Source organism: Hypanus sabinus, chromosome 8 (genome assembly GCF_030144855.1).
Source record: "Hypanus sabinus isolate sHypSab1 chromosome 8, sHypSab1.hap1, whole genome shotgun sequence".
In the NCBI taxonomy this organism is placed as follows: domain Eukaryota; kingdom Metazoa; phylum Chordata; class Chondrichthyes; order Myliobatiformes; family Dasyatidae; genus Hypanus; species Hypanus sabinus.
Genome location: NC_082713.1, coordinates 106,941,276 through 106,961,684, shown reverse-complemented (window position 1 = coordinate 106,961,684; position 20,409 = coordinate 106,941,276). Strand labels below are relative to the sequence as shown.

The following is a 20,409-nucleotide window of genomic DNA, read 5'->3' as shown; positions in this document are numbered from 1 at the left end:
TTGAAGGTGGAGAGGAGTACAGGTGATAGATGAAATCAGGTGGGGGCGAATGAAGTACGAAGCTGGGAGAGGATAGGTGGAAAGGTAAAGGGCTGAAGAAGAAGGAATCTGATAGGAGAGCAAAGTGGGCCATGGGGGAAAGGGAAGGAAGAGGGGAAAGTGATGAGTGGGTGAGGAGAAGAGAAGGTGTGAGGGGAGCCAAAATAGGAATGGTAAAAGAGAGAAGGGGGAGTGGGGGAGAATGACCAGGAGTTAGAGAAATCGATGTACTTGCTGTCAGTTTAGAGTCTGCCCAGACGTAATATGAGGTGCTGGTTCCATTTTAATGGCTTTGGAACATCTAAGAGTACAAGTTTATCTTTTTTTAATGATTCAGATTTAAGGCTTTGCTAACGCGGCTGCCTCGAGGCAGGTACTGTGTGTGCTGCCTCCCTCTCTCCTCTGCTCTGGGAAGATCTCTTGCCTGCTCTGCAGGGGACACGCACGGTGTAGGCAGCCAGCTCACTGGCTGAGCTGTCATGAATGAAAGAATAGCTAGACGCTCAGACAAACAATTTCAGCCCAGAGGCTTTATCCTGACTGGGAGCATTTAAACATCTGCTTGGGTTCTTGGCTAATGGTCAGAGAGACTTTTATTTTTCTCAGTGTCTGTTCTGCTTTCGGAGAGCTGTGGCGTGGTCTGTGGCCAGGGACAGAGCTGCCTGTTCCTGGTGTTGTTTTGACAGTCGCAACTTCAGACTTGCTGGTACGCTGTCCTCCCTCCCTCCCCCTTCCCTCCCCCTCGCGATTTCGCTCCAGTACAAATTGAGCTGAACAAATTCATTTAGCAAGAAGGGCAGCCGGTGCGCTCTTTGAATTCTCTCAAGCAGTGTTGTGACGGTGGGCTCCTCTGGCAAGGAGGGTCCCTGTGGAGCTGGGGGAGATTTCCGTCCTGCTGGTGCACAGCCGTGTGCACTCTCGTGAGGGACAGAGAGGAGCAACTTCGGCAGGACCAGAGCCCTCAGTGAGTGGCGTGTGAGGCTCTTTCCACCTGCTTTGCCAGGAACAAGTAGACGCCACGACGTGGACTGGGCATGCCCGGGCTCCCGGTCTCCTCCAAGTTGAGGCCACCGGCTGAGAGGCCCAGGCCCGTCCACACCGCACTGCGAATCCCGCACAACGCCCACGCTGCGGGTCGGCGGGAACCTGAGACCTTGGACAAGCCCGGGGGCACCGGCCAGGTGGGCCACCAACTGGCCTGGAAGTTGACTAGTGACGGCGGAGCCGAGCGGGGTTTCCCGGCGAAGACAAGAGAGAAGGCAGATAGCAAGGTCAGTGTTGTAGCTTCCAAAACTTCAGCCCAACTTAACAGCAGCTGCTTCAGCAGGCAAGCCAGCACCTTGCGCTGAACTTCCTGTTCATTGTATCTTTATTTTTAGATCAATAGCAAACAGACACTCTGGCATAGTTCAGATGTTTGTGCAGCCTGTTTTCCGTTTTTTTTAAAAATATTTAAGGAACTACTCGTTGACCTAAGCCACAGGTCTCGGTGATACTTTTCGACCGCAGCCGGAGAGGATGTTCGACAGAAGATCTTGAGAAGCAGGAGCAACTTTGGGCCCTCATTTCCCCGCTCCACAATCCAAAGAGGTCATGGCTCCTCATTCACTTTTCACCTCAGTCCCAGTACGTTAAATCCGTTAGAGCTTAAAATGTCAGCGTTTCGCAATGTGAGCAGAGCCTCTGGCAAAGGAGCAGGAGGTGGGACTAATCCCAGAGCAAATTCAAAGAGCTGTTTTTGGCCAATGGGCTGTGCTGGATGAAGTGCTGAAGTGTTTAGTAACCATTAGTGAACCGTTTCGTTCATTGTTTCTTGCTGGGACAGTTTGGGTATGGAATCATGTGGAATAATTGCAGCATGACAGGGTGGTTAAGAAGGCATATGGCAAAGGTTCAAGGGTTAAAGGTATGTAAGTAGAATACAACTCTGAGATTTGTCTTCTCTGGATAGAATGCTTGCCTTTATTATTCTAGGCACTGAGTTCTAAAGTCTGGAAGTTATATTGCAGCTGTATAAAACTCCAGTTTGGCTGTATCTGAAGTATTGCATACAGTTTTGGTCACTCCATTTTAGGAAGGGTGTCGAGGCTTTGGGGAGGGTGCAGAGGAGGTTTACCAGGATGCTGCCTGGCTTAGAGAGCATGTACTCTAACGAGAGGTTCGACAAACTTGGGTTGTTTTCTCTAGAGCAGTAGAGTCTAAGGGGAGATCTGATAAAGGATAAGAAGGTAATGAGAGGCATAGATTGAGTAGACAGATAGTGTTATGTTCCCTGTGGTTGAAATGACTAATACTAGAGGGCATGTATTTAAGGTAGGAGGGGATGTGAGGGTCAGGTTTTCTTACACAGAGTGGTGGGTGCCCGGAATGTGCTGCCTGAGGTGGTGGTTAAGGACTTTTAAGAGACATTTAGAAGGGCACATGAGTGTGAGGAAAACAGAAGGATATAGACATTGTGTAGGTAGATGAGATTAGTTTAGATGGCCATTTAATGACTAATTCAATTTGTTCAGCACAAAGTTGTGGGCTGAAGGGCCTGTTCCTGGCTGTACTGTTCCTTCTTCTACCTGTACGTTCTAATTGTGTTTAAGTTACCTGCACTCTACAAAGGGCCATTCAGCCCATTGAATCCGTGCCAGCTCTCATTTATTCCCTCATTTTACCTGTTCTCCTCAAATTAACAGACACAGGAGATTCTTCAAATAGTGAGCAACACACACAGGATGCTGGAGGGATCCAGCAGGTCAGGCAGCATCCATAGAGGGAAATGAACTATGTTTTAGACCACGATGGCCTCCACAGCTGTCTGTGGCAATGAATTCCACAGATTCATCACTCACTGACTAAAGATGTTCCTCATCTCTTTTCTGACAGGGGTCTCCTATTCTGAAGCTGTGCCCTCTGGTCCTAAGTTTCCCCAGAATTGGAAACATCCTCTCTACTTCTACTCTGTCTAGGCCTTTCAATACTTGATAGACTTCAGTGAGATTCTTCCTTTTTTTCTAAACCTGACAGTGCTGAATCTGTGGAATTCATTGCCACAGACAACTGTGGAGGCCAAGTAATTGGGAGGTTGATGTTCTTCATTAATCAGGCCATCAAGGATTACGGGGAGAAGGCAGGAGAATGGGGTTGAGAGGGACAATAAATCAGCTAAGACAGAATAGTGGAACAGTCTGGATAGGCCGAATGGCCTGAATCTGCTCCAATGTTTTATGGATTCATGGTTTGAAGACTTAAGTCACTAAAACAGCCAAGCAAATTCAGGGTCAGATTCAGGTTTATTCATTACAAGTACACTCAGTGTCCACTTTAATAGGTGCATCTTGTACTTAATAAAGTGGCCATTGAGTGTACGTTCCTGTCTTCTGCTGCTTTAGCCCATCCACTTCAACGTTCGATGTGTTATGTGTTCAGAGATGCTCTCCTGCAGGCCACTGTGGTAACGCGTGGTTATTTCAGTTGATGTTGCCTTCCCGTCAGCTTGAACCAGTCTGACCATTCTCCTCTGACATCTGTCATTAACGAGGCATGTTCACCCACAGAACTGCTGCTTGCAGGATGTTTTTGCTTTTCGCATCATCCTCTGTAAATTCTAGAGACTGTTGTGCATGAAAATGTCAGGAGATCAGCAGTTTCGGACATACTCAAACCACCCCGTCTGGCGCCAACAATCATTCCATGGTGAAGTCACTCAGATCACATTTCTTCCCCAATCTGATGTTTGGTCTGAACAACAAGTGAACCTCTTGACCGTGGCTGAATGCTTTTATGCATTGAGTTGCTGCCACACGATTGGCTGAGTAGGTATTTGCATTAACGAGCTGGTGTGCCTAATAGTGTAGCCACTGTGTGCACATCGAAACAAACAGTGAAATGTGTCAGTTGTGTTAACAACCAATACGCTCAAGGGTGTGCTGGGGGCAGCCTGCAAGTCTTGCCAAATAATGCCATATAACCATAAACCAAAACGTTTGGAGACAAGGTGCAAGTAACTTAAATTTCTTGCATGTATACTTACTTAGTTGCTGCCTGCCACCCCGCTGGTCGTTAGGGTGTGTTGGCAGTGATCAGGTCTTCGTTCATCAAGGGAGTAGCTTCCTTTCAGACTTCATTTCAGTCAGCCATGTAAGTCCCAGGTAGAGACTCAGGAATACCATCAGGTGTAGAAGGATTCTTCATTGCTGTTTCCTTAACGGCTTTGATTGAATAGTCAAGGTTGTTAGCCCTGAACTGAACCCCCGAACCTGGAGGACCAGTGGACCACTCTTAGTTTGGCTTCTACCCTTTGACCTGTTTGGCATGGGGTGACCCTACCAAGAGCCAAAGCATAAAGCCCTGACTCCAGCCAACATAGTTCTCTGGGTCACTGAGGCATGCAAGCCTCCAAATCACGGCAAGGTTGTGGTCCTCTTGGAGAGCTTCCCTATACGGTGGCATCATAAAGATTGTACACTGTACAGACCCTGTAGTAAGTTACAAATCTTCTGAATGGAGTTTGTTTCTGGAAGAGGTGGACTTGGAATGATATTAAATTTGAAAAGAACGTAGGCTGAATTAGACCTGGCAAACTGTGAAATAAAATTTGCCTTTATTGTTTAGAAAAATCTTAAGTGGAAGGTGCAAAACTACTATGAGAATTGAAAAGTTTCTCTCCCACTCCCAAAATGGATGTGGTAGCGTTGTGGTTAATCTACAATAGGGCAGCCAGAGTTCTGGATCAGCTCCAATAACATGGGATCAAATCCCAGCATGTCAGTTGGGGAATTTAAATTAATGTTTGTTTTTAAAGCAAGGGCTAGCCTACTCTCAATGGAGATAACTGAAACTACCGAATTGTCATTAAAACCCATTTGGGAAGGGAGTCTGCCATCCTTACCCACTGCATTGTATAGGTGACTCCAAGACATAGTGGGCTGAAGGGTCTGTTTCTGTACTTTTTCTTGAGATTCTTGAGAATCTTGAGATTCATTTTCTCGTAGACATTTACAGAAAAATAAGGAAATACTGTAGAAGTTTTTCCTTACAGCCAACATGCAAAAGAAGACTAACTGTACAAATAAAATAATACTGGAAACATAAGCTGTAAAGGTCCCTTGAAAGTGAGTTTGTAGGTTGTAGAATCAGTTCAGGGTTGAAGTGAGAGACATCATCCACATCAGTTCAGGAGTCTAATGGTTGAGGGGTAATAACTGTTCCTAAACTTGCTGGTGTGGCGCCTGGGCTTATCTGATGGTAGTAGCGAGAAGAGAACCTGGATGGTGAGAAGTATTGATGTTGCCTTTTTGTGTCTCTAGGACTACAAATATTTCTCTGACTGTGACTATCTACTCAGCAATGTCCGGCAGGGTGCGAGAACTTGAGTTATTGGGAAATCTTTACAAGGATTTAGTTAACAGTTGAAAAGAGACAGTAGAGGAAGAGCAGGTCAGTGGGACTAATTGCAGACTGAAATCTAAAGATGATGGGCAATACACAGCAGGTCAGGCAGCATCTGGGAAGGAAGTAAATGATGTAGTATATGAGGGGTGAGAGGTGTACATCTCCTCCTGACCTTGTAGGTTTCCTCTGGGTGCTCCAGCTTCCTCCCACATTCCAAAGACGAATGGATTAGAAGATTAGTTGGCCACATAGATGTAATTGGGTGGTGAGGACTTGTTGAATCTGAAGCGCCTGTTGCCATGCCGAATCTCTGAACTACAATAAAATAAATAATGACTGAGTTGACATTCGAAGGTCATCTAGATAAGTACATGGTTGGAAGAGGCTTGGAGGCCAAACGATGGGAATAGCTTATTAGGCAAGCATGAATCAGATGGCCCGAAGGGCCTGTTACCATGACTCCATGACTCTTTATAAGGTTTGAGTCCTTTGTCAGAACTAATTTATTTAGAGATACAATGTGAAACAGGCCCTTCCGGCCGAACAACCCTCACTGCCCAGCAACACACCTATTCAATACTAGCCTGATCATAGGACAACTTACAACCCTCTAAATGGTATGTCCTTGGACTGTGGGAGGAAACCCAAATTGTTCATGGGGAGGTACAAACTCCTTACAGACAGCCCTGGAACTGAACTTCAAATTCTGGAGAATCCCAAGCTGTTGCAGCATTGGGATCACCTCTATGCCACTGGATAGCGGCACAGTCATATCGCAGGTCAATATCATGAATAGTCAGTGCATCATGGTGTCCACTTGTAGCCTCCATAGAGTCACAGAGCTCTACCACACAGAAACAGGCCCTTCGGTCCATCTAGTCCATACCAAAATGTTATTCTGCCTTTTCCCATCTACCCACAGTTGCACATTGCTCTCTAAACCCCTCCCATCCATGTACTTATCCAAATTTCTCTGAACTATTGCAATCCAACCGAATCCACCACTTACGTTGTCTGCTCATTCCACACTCTCACCACCATTTTATCTTTCACCCTTAACCTACGATCTCCATGGTCTCACCCAACCACAGTGGAAAAAGCCTGCTTGCATTTACCCTGTACCCTTCGTTTTTATACCCTCCAGGGAATTTACTTTACTTTATTGTCACCAAACAATTGATACTAGAGCATACAATCATCACAGCGATGATGCTCCCTGAAGCACAAATCGAATTAAAGATAATAAAAATTAAAATTATAAATCATAATTTAAAAATAGAAAAGGGAAAGTAAGGTAGTGCAAGTCAGGTCCGGATATTTGGAAGGTACGGCCCAGATTTGGGCCGATTGAAGGAAATTCTTCTTCCTCTCATGGATTGTGAGTTACCCACCTTCACAGTGATCCCCACCAAATACCTCTCTTTGTACAGTGTTTGTTATTAACATAAACAGAGTGCAGAAAAGATTTCCTGTGTGTCATCGCTACCCTCTGTAGCATCTTGCACTCATGTACATTGGAATGCCATACCAGCCCACGATGCAACCACTCAGGTTACTATAACTGTGCTGCTCTACAGGTCTGTTAGATTATTTAGTGACATGCCAAATCTTCAGTGGATGTATGAAATTTAGCCATGATGAAATGGCAGAGGTGACTTGATGGGCTGAATGGCCTGATAATACTCCAATGTCTTAAGGTTTTAGGATTAATCCCATAATCGTTTCACCCGATTAAGTGTTATCACTCCCAGTTCTTTTGAACCCATCAAATATGCTTTCTGCTACTTTGGTGTGTAACACACACACCTGCGCACACGCACAATACACACACACACACACACACACACACACACACACACACACTCTCTCTCTCTCTCTCTCTCTCTCTCTCTCTCTCTCTCTCTCTCTCTCTCTCTCTCTCTCACATTTTACAATGTGATTTATATTAGGATTATTGAAATAGCCTGGGGTGCAGTGAATTTGTTTGGAAAGTTGCTTTGGTGAGTGAACCTGTGTCCTAACGGGCAGTGTGCTGTTGGTTTATTACTGAGGAATACCAACTGTCAGCAGCATACTAATCTGTTTTGTATTAAGAATTGTCTAACAGATGTTCTGTCTGAACAAGAGGCTCATATCCCAACACTGGTGTGTCATCTTTACCTTCCTCAGCCTGCGGGAGCCTTGTTTCTGTTTCAATGAACGGGAAAATGAATCAAAAGTACAGTGAGGCATTATTCAACTATTTAACCCTTATTAGCAAAGGGTGGGGACCAATAATAGTCTTCACTTGAAGGAAATTCTGCATCCTTAATGGATTGAACATGGAACACAGAACCGCACAACACAGTCCAGGCTCTTCAGCCCACAGTGTTTAACCCTTTACTCCTGCAAAGCCCTTCCAATGACTTGTCCTGATGAAGGATCTTGGCCCAGAACTTCGACTGTGTATTCCTCTATGTAGATGCTACCTGATTTGCTGAGTTCCTTTGGCATTTTGTGTGTTTTGCTCTGGATTTCCAGCATCTGCAGAATCTCTTGTGTTTATAGATCAACAGGTTTACGGATAGATTGATAAATTGGCTTATTATTGTTAAATGTACCAAGGTACAAGGTACTTTGTTTTGCATGCCATCTATGCAGATTCTATACTCAGAATAAGAGAGAAGAATAACAGAATGCAGGATAAACTATTACAGGGACAGAGAGCGTGCCCTGCAGGTAGACAGTAAGGTACAAGGCTGTGTCAAGATAGATTGTGAATTTTATCACAATAGCAAGCAGTTCAATAATCCTATAACAGTAATATTATAACAGTGTTAGAAGATGTCCCTGAGCCTGTTGGTGGGTGCTTTCAAGCTTTTGTGTCTTCTGCCTTTTGGGAGAGAGACAATGTCCAGGGTGTGGGCTTTACTGAGGTAGCGAGGAATGTAGAAAGAGGCAGTCTGCTTTCAGAGATCTTGGGCAGAGCAATTGCCATACCAGGCCATGATGCATGCAGATACAATGTTTTCTGTGGTGCATCGGTAAACATTGGAGAGGGGCAGAAGTGGCATACCAAGTTTCTTTATTCCTGAGGAATCAGGGTCACTGATGAGTTTTCTTGTCTATGTGATTGGACTAGGACAGGCTATTGTAGCCTCTACGCTGACTTGGAAGATCTTTCTTGTTCTTTAGGTAGCACAAAAATGCAGAGGCAGTCAGTAATGGGTCTCTTGTTGACAGATGTACTGAGGTACAGTGAAAAACTTTCGTTCGCATACCATCCAGACAGATCATCCAAACTAAGTACAGTATATTGAGGGGGGATTAAGTACGGTATATTGAGGTGGGATTAAGTACGGTATATTGAGGGGGGATTAAGTACAGTATATTGAGGTGGGATTAAGTACGGTATATTGAGGGGGGATTAAGTACGGTATATTGAGGTGGGATTAAGTACGGTATATTGAGGGGGGATTAAGTACGGTATATTGAGGTGGGATTAAGTACGGTATATTGAGGGGGGATTAAGTACGGTATATTGAGGCGGGATTAAGTACGGTATATTGAGGTGCGATTAAGTACGGTATATTGAGGGGGGATTAAGTACGGTATATTGAGGGGGGATTAAGTACGGTATATTGAGGGGGGATTAAGTACAGTATATTGAGGGGGGATTAAGTACGGTATATTGAGGTGGGATTAAGTACGGTATATTGAGGTGGGATTAAGTACGGTATATTGAGGTGGGATTAAGTACGGTATATTGAGGGGGGATTAAGTACGGTATATTGAGGGGGGATTAAGTACGGTATATTGAGGTGGGATTAAGTACAGTATATTGAGGTGGGATTAAGTACGGTATATTGAGGGGGGATTAAGTACAGTATATTGAGGGGGGATTAAGTACGGTATATTGAGGTGGGATTAAGTACGGTATACTGAGGTGGGATTAAGTACGGTATATTGAGGGGGGATTAAGTACGGTATATTGAGGTGGGATTAAGTACAGTATATTGAGGTGGGATTAAGTACGGTATATTGAGGGGGGATTAAGTACGGTATATTGAGGGGGGATTAAGTACAGTATATTGAGGGGGGAGTAAGTACGGTATATTGAGGGGGGATTAAGTACGGTATATTGAGGGGGGATTAAGTACGGTATATTGAGGGGGGATTAAGTACAGTATATTGAGGGGGGATTAAGTACGGTATATTGAGGTGGGATTAAGTACGGTATATTGAGGTGGGATTAAGTACGGTATATTGAGGGGGGATTAAGTACAGTATATTGAGGGGGGATTAAGTACGGTATATTGAGGTGGGATTAAGTACGGTATATTGAGGTGGGATTAAGTACGGTATATTGAGGGGGGATTAAGTACGGTATATTGAGGGGGGATTAAGTACGGTATATTGAGGCGGGATTAAGTACGGTATATTGAGGGGGGATTAAGTACGGTATATTGAGGGGGGATTAAGTACAGTATATTGAGGGGGGATTAAGTATGGTATATTGAGGGGGGATTAAGTACGGTATATTGAGGGGGGATTAAGTACGGTATATTCAGGCGGGATTAAGTACGGTATATTGAGGTGGGATTAAGTACGGTATATTGAGGTGGGATTAAGTACGGTATATTGAGGGGGGATTAAGTACAGTATATTGAGGGGGGATTAAGTACGGTATATTGAGGTGGGATTAAGTACAGTATATTGAGGGGGGATTAAGTACAGTATATTGAGGGGGGATTAAGTACAGTATATTGAGGGGGGATTAAGTACGGTATATTGAGGGGGGATTAAGTACAGTATATTGAGGGGGGATTAAGTACAGTATATTGAGGGGGGATTAAGTACGGTATATTGAGGGGGGATTAAGTACGGTATATTGAGGGGGGATTGAGTACAGTATATTGAGGGGGGATTAAGTACAGTATATTGAGGGGGGATTAAGTACGGTATATTGAGGCGGGAGTAAGTACGGTATATTGAGGGGGGATTAATTACAGTATATTGAGGGGGGATTAAGTACGGTATATTGAGGGGGGATTAAGTACGGTATATTGAGGGGGGATTAAGTACGGTATATTGAGGTGGGATTAAGTACAGTATATTGAGGGGGGATTAAGTACAGTATATTGAGGGGGGATTAAGTACGGTATATTGAGGGGGGATTAAGTACAGTATATTGAGGGGGGATTAAGTACGGTATATTGAGGGGGGATTAAGTACGGTATATTGAGGGGGGATTAAGTACGGTATATTGAGGGGGGATTAAGTACAGTATATTGAGGGGGGATTAAGTACAGTATATTGAGGGGGGATTAAGTACGGTATATTGAGGGGGGATTAAGTACAGTATATTGAGGTGGGATTAAGTACAGTATATTGAGGGGGGATTAAGTACAGTATATTGAGGGGGGATTAAGTACGGTATATTGAGGGGGGATTAAGTACAGTATATTGAGGTGGGATTAAGTACAGTATATTGAGGGGGGATTAAGTACAGTATATTGAGGGGGGATTAAGTACGGTATATTGAGGGGGGATTAAGTACGGTATATTGAGGGGGGATTAAGTACGGTATATTGAGGGGGGATTAAGTACGGTATATTGAGGGGGGATTAGGTACAGTATATTGAGGGGGGATTAAGTACGGTATATTGAGGGGGGATTAAGTACAGTATATTGAGGGGGGATTAAGTACAGTATATTGAGGTGGGATTAAGTACGGTATATTGAGGGGGGATTAAGTACGGTATATTGAGGGGGGATTAAGTACAGTATATTGAGGCGGGAGTAAGTACAGTATATTGAGGGGGGGATTAAGTACGGTATATTGAGGGGGGATTAAGTACAGTATATTGAGGGGGGATTAAGTACAGTATATTGAGGGGGGATTAAGTACGGTATATTGAGGGGGGATTAAGTACAGTATATTGAGGGGGGATTAAGTACAGTATATTGAGGGGGGATTAAGTACGGTATATTGAGGGGGGATTAAGTACGGTATATTGAGGGGGGATTAAGTACAGTATATTGAGGGGGGATTAAGTACAGTATATTCAGGCGGGATTAAGTACGGTATATTGAGGTGGGATTAAGTACGGTATATTGAGGGGGGATTAAGTACGGTATATTGAGGGGGGATTAAGTACGGTATATTGAGGGGGGATTAAGTACAGTATATTGTGGGATTAAGTACAGTATATTGAGGTGGGATTAAGTACGGTATATTGAGGGGGGATTAAGTACGGTATATTGAGGGGGGATTAAGTACAGTATATTGAGGTGGGATTAAGTACAGTATATTGAGGGGGGATTAAGTACGGTATATTGAGGTGGGATTAAGTACGGTATATTGAGGTGGGATTAAGTACAGTATATTGAGGTGGGATTAAGTACAGTATATTGAGGTGGGATTAAGTACAGTATATTGAGGGGGGATTAAGTACGGTATATTGAGGGGGGATTAAGTACAGTATATTGAGGGGGGATTAAGTACGGTATATTGAGGGGGGATTAAGTACTGTATATTGAGGGGGGATTAAGTACGGTATATTGAGGGGGGATTAAGTACGGTATATTGAGGGGGGATTAAGTACGGTATATTGAGGGGGGATTAAGTACGGTATATTGAGGGGGGATTAAGTACGGTATATTGAGGTGGGATTAAGTACGGTATATTGAGGGGGGATTAAGTACAGTATATTGAGGGGGGATTAAGTACGGTATATTGAGGTGGGATTAAGTACGGTATATTGAGGGGGGATTAAGTACAGTATATTGAGGGGGGATTAAGTACAGTATATTGAGGTGGGATTAAGTACAGTATATTGAGGGGGGATTAAGTACGGTATATTGAGGGGGGATTAAGTACGGTATATTGAGGTGGGATTAAGTACGGTATATTGAGGGGGGATTAAGTACGGTATATTGAGGGGGTATTAAGTACAGTATATTGAGGCGGGAGTAAGTACAGTATATTGAGGCGGGAGTAAGTACAGTATATTGAGGCGGGAGTAAGTACAGTACATTGTGGTAGGACCAAAAGGAAAACAGAATGCCGAATATGGTGTTACAGTTACGGAGAAAATGCAGTGCAGGCTATTAAATCAAAACTCCCACACCACCTTGAAAATTTCTCCCCGCAGCCAGTTAAAGTGATCAAGCATTCTAGCTAGCATTCTCCCTCCATCTATTACCCTTATCACTGCATTGTAAACACTTCAATCACTTTCTAAAATGCTGTTTACATTGTAAATGCATGCTAGTATCTATTATAATTGTTGAAAGTTGTTGTTTAGTTACATGTCGTGCCCTGACCAGCACACATTCCTAATGCATGTAAGTGTTTGTAGAGGTGAAAGGTTCTGGATTAGTAAGGGCATCAAAGATTATGGGGAGAATGCATGAGATTGGGATTAAAAGGAATAATAAATCAGCCATGATCGAATGGCAGTGCAGATCAGATGGGCCGAATGGCCAAATTCTTCTCCTTTTTTTAATGGTCTTTTGGTATATGGCTAATAAAATTGACCCTTGATAAATAAGCTGCAATTGTTGGCACATGTTGCTAGAGTGGGACTGACCTCAGGGGCCACAGCCTCAGAACACAAGGATGTCCTTGTAGTACAGTGACAAAGAGGAATTTCTTTAGCCAGAGGGTGGTGAATCTATGGAATCATTTGGCATATTTAAAGCAGAGGTTGATAGGTTCTTGATTCACAAGGGTGTCAAAGGTCATGGGAAGAGGGCAGGAGAATGGGGTTGAGAGAGCCATGATGGAATGGCGTAGCAGACTCGATGGGCCAAATGGTCTAATTCTGCTCCTACCTATGCCTTATGGCCCTCTGGACCTGCTGGTTCTAAGCTGCAAGCTCTAAAATCAGGAGTAAGATTTGTCACATTGAATGCCTGCTTCTGTTCTGCTTCTAGAACACTAGAACACGAAAAAACAGAGCGGAACTAGGCCCCTCGGTAGTGTAGTGGTTATTGCAATCCCCTTACAGCACCAGGTATCACCGATTGGGGTTTGATTCCCGCCGCTTATGTTCTTCCTGTGACCATGTATGTTTCCTCCGGCTGCTCCAGTTTCCTGCCACATTCCAAAGACATGCAGTTTAGGGTCAGTGAATTGTGGGCTTGCTACGCTGACATCGGATGTGTGGGAAAACAGTCAGGATTGAACCTGTGTCCCGTGGCACGGTGAGGCAGTTGCTCTGCCAGCTGTCAAACTATTTCCACATTGAATGTACCTAATGATCTGGCCTCTACCTTCCTCTGCAACGGAGAATTCCGGAGATTCACTATCATTGACAAGAAGATTCTGCAAGATCCTATACTCCCACCACCTTACTCTGACTCCCCACCTCCTCCTCTTTCCTCCATGGCCCACTGTCCTCCAGCAGATTTTATTCAGCCCTCTACCTCACCTCCCAGCATCTCACAGTAACCTGTCCTCCACCTCTCCCCCTCACCTGGTCTCATCTACCTGCCAGTTTGTACTCCTCCCCCTCGCCCACCTTTATCTGGCATTAGCCCCCTTCCTTTCCAGTCCTGTTCATTTTCCTCCATTGATGCTGCCTGACCTGCTGAGTTTCTCCAGCATTTTGTTTGTGTGCTGCTCAAGATTTCCAGCATCTGCAGAGTCTCTTGTCTCTGAGCACCTCAGTTTTAAGCCTAATACAAACGTTGTGTACGTTATAACACTGGGAGAATTGCTGTCATAATCTTGAAGTGGAGCATGAACCCTTTGCATGTTTGCTGCAATTTCCTTTTAAGCGTAATTCCTGCTACCCCGTGACTCAGTCTCTGGCAGCTGTTTACTTGTTCATCACGTTGGTGGCTTTAGTGCTGGAACAACCCCTGGATCCAAACGATACCATCCTGAGAAACATCAATGATAGATTAAGCAAATTAGCAACCATCTGTCACTGTGGTGCTTCTGCTATGCCGTCCACAGAGTTGTTAACCCTTCACTCCTACACTTTCATTACCACTAATTCAATCTTATTGGTGTGAAGGAAAGTGATCAGCTACACAACACTGCCAACATGCACAGTGAGAGAATTTTAATGGCAATCTAACAAGGAACAAAATTCTTGCTGGCCGAGGGCTGTGTTACTGAAGAGAGTGATTTCCTGCAAGAAAATGAATGTCAGGTGACATACATGAAGTTTGATAATAAGTTTATTTTGAACAGTGAATATGAGTCAGAAAGAGCCATTAGTTTTATTTGTTACTTGCTCATCGAAAGAGACAGTGAAATGCACTTTCTCCATTAAAGACCAACACAGTCCAAGGGTGTGCTGGGGTTAGCCCACGGGTGCCATTGTAGCATGCCAAAATCTTACTAACCTGTACATCTTCATAATGTGGGAGGAACCCAGAACCCGGGGGAAACCCAGGGGGTCACAGAAGGAACATACAAACTACTTACAGTGGTGAGAATTCAACTCCAGTTGCTGGTGCTGTAAAGAATTTCACTAGCTGTTATGCCATTGTGCCTTACCCATATCCCTCTAAGCTCATTCAAGTCTCATTGCAACAACCTCCACCACTTCCCTGTGGCAGCTCATTCCATGTACTCACCAGCCTGTGTGAAATATTTGCCCTTCAGGTCCCTTTTAAATCTCTCCTCTCTCACCTTAAACCTATGCCCTCTAGTTTTTGATTCCCTTTCTGCAGCTATTCAACTTCTCAGTATCCCTTATGATTTTATAAATCTCTTTCAATTTACTCTTCTGTCTCCTGTGCTCTTGGGCAAATAGCCCCAGCCTATCCAGCTTCTTCTCATAACTCTAATCCTCCAGGCCACCGGTTGCCTCTTCATGTATCGTTTTAGTATGCTTTCGAGGTAATAGCAGGGCCACCAGAGCTGTACACAGTATTCCAACGGTGGCCTTAACAACATCTGGTATGGCTGTAAACAAGATGTTCCAACTCCTGAAATCAATATTCTGACCGATGAGAGCAGGTGTGCCAAATGCCTTCTTTGCTACTCTGTCTACTGTGTTACCACTTAAAGGGATTATCTACCTGCACCCCAGGGTTGCTGTTGACCTTCTTGCTAGGAGAGCTTGCAGGCTCCAAAGGTATAACTGGAATAGTCTTGGAGTGCCATCTGCAGATGGTACACAGTGAGACGCAGGAGGTGAGGGAAATTAATGAAGGCTGAATTGAACAGACATCTGGTACAAAAGAAACATAAAAAGAATAAATGAAGGGTGACCTTATAGCAGCATTGAAAATAATAAGAAAAGTAGATAAGGTGGATGGTAGCTGTCTTTTCCTCTGGGTGGGGGTATTCAAAACTGGGAAGCGTAGGTTTAGGATGAGAGGGGAAAGGTTTAAAAGGGACCTAAGAGGTAACTTTTCACCTGGATGGTGGTAGATGTATGGAACGAGATCACATCATTTGATAGAAACATGGAGGGTTGGGGCTTGGTGGGTTATGGGCCAAATGCAGGAAATTGGGCTAATTCTCTGACTGCACGTTGGTTCTGGGCACCATGACAACTTCACTGCAGTGCTAACAGATGGGTGGTGGAACAGAGGAATTTAGTGGGTCAGCAGCATCTATGGAGGGAACTGGACATTCGTGCTTTGTGGTTGAGACCCTTCATCTGGATTCAGTAGTAAGAGGGCGTAACTCATCCTTTTCATTTAAGCTATACCTTCCCCAGAAGAGATCCCAATGATCCAGACCTCTGAAACCCTATCCCCGTCCCAGTTCTCAGCCGTGCACTCATCTACCAAATCATCGTAGTCTTGCCCTCAGCATCACGTGGTACAGGCACAATCCAGGGATCACTACCCTGGAGGTCCTGCTTTTCACCTTCTACGTAACTCTCTAAGTCCTCTCTTTAGGACTTCCCCCCCCCTTATCCTACCTGTGTCATTGGTGCCGATATGTACCAAGGCTCCTGGCTGAGGAATGTCATGGACCCGATCTGAGACAAACTTGACCCTGGTGCTGGGAGGCAACATACCACCCAGGTGTCTCTATCATGTCCGCAAAATCTTGTGTGTACTTCTCTAACTATGGAATTCCCAATCATGACTGCAAATCTCTTCTCCCCTCGTTCCCTTCTTAGCCACAGTGCCAGAGACCTGGTCTACGTGACTCCCCTCCCCACCCCCAGTACATCATCCCTCTCAACAGTATCCAAAACGATATTCTTATTATTGAGGGGAATGGCCACGGGGTACTCTGTACTGGCTGCCTATTTCCCTTCCCTCTCCTGACAGTCATGCATTTACCTGCCTCCTGCAACTTAGGAGTGACCACCTCCCTGTAGCTCCTATCTATCACCTCCTCAGTTTCCGGTACAAGTCGAAGGTCATCGAGCTGCAGCTCCAGCTCCTTAACACATCCCCTGACAAGCTGCAGTTCGGTGCACCTGGTGCAGATGATGGAGGTCTCCCAGAATCCCCACATCTCACACAAAGAGCACAACACAGCCCCTAGAGCCGTTCTCACTGCTCTGTCTGTGTTGGTTGTCCACCATTTCTGATGATAACGTAACCCATGAAGGAGGAGTTTTACAGTGAAAGAGACATTGGGACATTTCCACTCTATCGGCCTCAAAAATCTTGGTCCAATGGTACGAGCAATCGTCACAACTGGAGACTTCCTCAGCTGCGGTGGATAGCCATGGTGCTTTCTGTGCCTTGTCACGCTCTTCTCTCTCCACGAAACGTTGCAGCACTGCCCTCCTGGCCATCGGATCTTGTAGCTCATCTCATCCGCCCACACCACCGGAACTGGATTCGCGTGCTGGGGTAGGTATATCCCTATCTCACCAACATTGGTTACCGGCTGTAGTGAACTATGTGCCTGTCTGGACACGCCCCCTGCTGACTGCTCCTGTGGCTCCTCCCACAGGCCCCTTATAAAGGCGATCGAGGTCTGATCCTCTGCCTCATTCTCCAGGATGTAATATGATGGTCACTCACTGCTGGTTCCTTCTTCAGTCAATAAAAGCCGATATCTCGCCTTACGTCTCAGAGTGAGTTATTGATGGTGCATCACCGGCTACCCTCACTAGGAGAATAAGAATGATGGATGAAAAATGAAGAAGAAACTTACCAGATACGTACCTCACCCAAGCCTGTTCTTCCTAAAGCCTGATGACCCAATGCCTCTCCACTCTTAACACTAGCCCATTGCAACAATGGCCTCTCCACTTCTCCCTGCCTTACTTTTATTTGCCCTAGCCAGTGAATTGCAACTGCACCCCTAAACAAAAAGACGAAATGTGGCGAAAGCCCCTTTTTAAAATCTCTCTCTCTCGGACCTGCGTCAGGCCTCATGCGCTGATTCAACTGTGACTGCAACTGTGCTACCAAAAGAAGCCAAAATCCGGTGAAATCTCTCGCTTTTGAACCTGCGTGAAGTCTCCTGTGCCAAATCAACTGTGTCTGCACCGCCGAGAAAAAAGCCTTGACCACCACAGCTCTCCATGCAACAACTTCCTCAGGCTTACCATCCTCTGGCTAAAGAAATTCCTCCTCATCTCTGTTCTAAAGGGACATCCCTCTATTCTGAGGCTGTGCCCTCTGGTCCTTAATCCTCCCCCCACCATAGGAAACATTCTCTCCACATCCAGTCTATTTAGGCCTTTCAATATTCAATAAGTAGAGTAGTATACTGGTTGCAGCAGAGTGGAAATTAAGCCAAAACATATGCAATGTGACAGGATAGTGTCTGACTCAAAGTTTGTGATACAACTTGCAGTGAGAAGTTTAACTTACTTTCACCCCAGGTAACAGGCTGTTCAAACTTGAGCCAACAACCACGTGGTGTCAAGTTGCACCTGGAATGATAATTGTGGTGTGATTTTTGCACTTCATTATGTATCAGTCTTCTGTTTTTCATTGAAAGATGATTTGAAGGGAGAAACATCTAAAAAACCACAGTGAAACATTGGCAGTAATCAGGGTTACTTGGTGTAGACAAATGATATCGGAGTGAGGAGAGAAAACCTTTGAATAATCTCACGGAACGACGAGCTGGATGACAAGTGGATGAGCTCATTGAAATGTATCAGTCAGACTGAAACATGAGATATTTCTCTATATCCTGCTGATGGGGAGATTGATATTTCATACTGGGTTTTCCTGATTCGACTTAGAATTGAGTTCAAGAAAACTCTTCATTCCCAAATTTCACTGAAGTTCACTCTTATCAAAGGCTAAAAGGAAAATAATACACAAAGTGCTGAAGGAGCTCAGCAGGTCAGGCAGCATCTACGAGAGGAATGAACAATTGATATTTCGGGCCGAGACCCTTCATCAGGATTTCTAGCATCTGCAGAATCTGGTTGTTTACAGAATAGTACAGCACAGGAACAGTGCTCTTTAACCTGGGATGTTGAGCCAAACCAATTAAATCAGTAATGAAATGCCTAACTAAACTAATCCCTTCTGCCTACACATTATCCTCTATTCTGTGCACAGTCATGTGTCTATCAAGTGCCTCTTAAACAACTCTATTGTATTTGCCTCCACCACTTCAGGCACCCATCAGTCTCTGTATATAAAAGTAAACCTGCCCCATGCATCTCGTTTGTACTTATAAACACCAAAGATTCTGCAGATGCTGGAAATCTTGAGGAACACACACAAAGTGCTGGATCATTAGATCAAGCAGCATCTATGGAGACATTTCAGGTGGAGACCCTTTATTCGGATGAACTTCAACACATATTCTTTGAACGTTACCCCTCTCACCTTAAATGCAAGCACTCTAGTATTGGATATTTCAACCCTGGGCTAAAAGCTGCTGGCTCTCTAAGCTGCCCATGCTTTTATAAACCTCTATCATATCTCCCCTCAGCCTCCAACACGCCAATAAAACACTCTACAGGGGAGATTTATCTGGATACTGTCTGGAAGAGAGCATGTCTTATGAGGATAGATTGTGCCAGCTTTGGCTACTCGTTTTGGAGTGAAGGAGGATGAGAAGTGACTTGATAGAGGTGTACAAGATGATAAGGGACATTGACAGAGTAGATAGCCAGAGACTGTTCTCCCTAGGGTGGAAATGGCTGATACAAGGGAGCATAATTTTAAGATTATTTGAGGAAAGTATAGGGTGGATGTCAGAGCAACACACACAAAATGCCGGAGGAACTCAGCAGGCCAGGCAGCATCTATGGAAAAAAGTACAGTCAACTTTCGGGCTGAGCCCCTTCAGCAGGATTCTTTTTCATAGATGTTCCCTAGCCTGCTGAGATCCCCCAGCATTTTGTGAGTGTTGCTCGGATTTCCAGCATCTGTGGATGTTCTCTCGTTTGTGGGTGGATGTCAGAGGTAGGTATTTACACAGAGAGTGATGGGTGTGGAACCCCCTGCAAGGAGTGATGGCAGAGGTAGGTATATTAGCAACATTTAAGAGACTTGTAAATGGATGACAGAAAAATGAAGGGTTATGTAGGAGAGAAGGTTGAGATTGACCTTACCACATGGTGGCTAAAGGGGTGGTATTGCATTGCACTGTTCTCTGCTCTGTGTTATAAAACAACTCACTGGATCTTCATACAGTATTGTTGAACTATTCAGTTGCAAAATCATGACCTGGGTGTAACTAAGAAGGTGACAGGATTTAACCCAGCAGCAGTTGTTTAAACACTACAAAGTGTTGCTGTAGCATGTAAATTAAAGAATCAAAGTTGAGCTTGTTGTCATGTGCACAAGTGCATAAATGCGGAGGAACAATGAAAAACACTTGCAGTAGAGTTGCAGTCAAATAAGTTGCATTTTCAACAAACATGGCTGCTTTTTAGGTACCCCCTGTTACTAATAAAGTGGCCACTGAGTGTACATTCATGTTCTTCTGCTGCTGTAGTCCATCCACTTCAATGACCAACATGCTGTGCATTCAAAGATGCTTTTCTGAACACATTGCTGTAACACATATTTACTTGCGTTACTTTCATCTTCTTGTCAGCTTGAACCAGTCTGGCCATTCTTTTCTGACCTCTCTCATTGACCAGGCGT

General features: G+C 44.5%; 1 protein-coding gene across 3 annotated transcripts in view; it reads left to right on the top strand.

Moving 5' to 3' along the window:
• Positions 1-785: 785 nt before the first annotated feature.
• The window catches only part of nav3 (neuron navigator 3), a 449,774-nt gene continuing 430,150 nt past the window's right edge, over positions 786-20,409 (top strand). The window contains exon 1 of one of the 3 annotated variants that reach the window (XM_059977545.1): positions 786-1,310. In XM_059977545.1, the coding sequence (XP_059833528.1) occupies positions 1,074-1,310 (237 nt within the window). In that variant the 5' untranslated portion in view covers positions 786-1,073. Of the gene's footprint in view, positions 1,311-1,788; positions 1,946-20,409 lie in introns of those variants that run through there. The other 2 variants (XM_059977548.1, XM_059977547.1) reach the window with 2 other exon arrangements.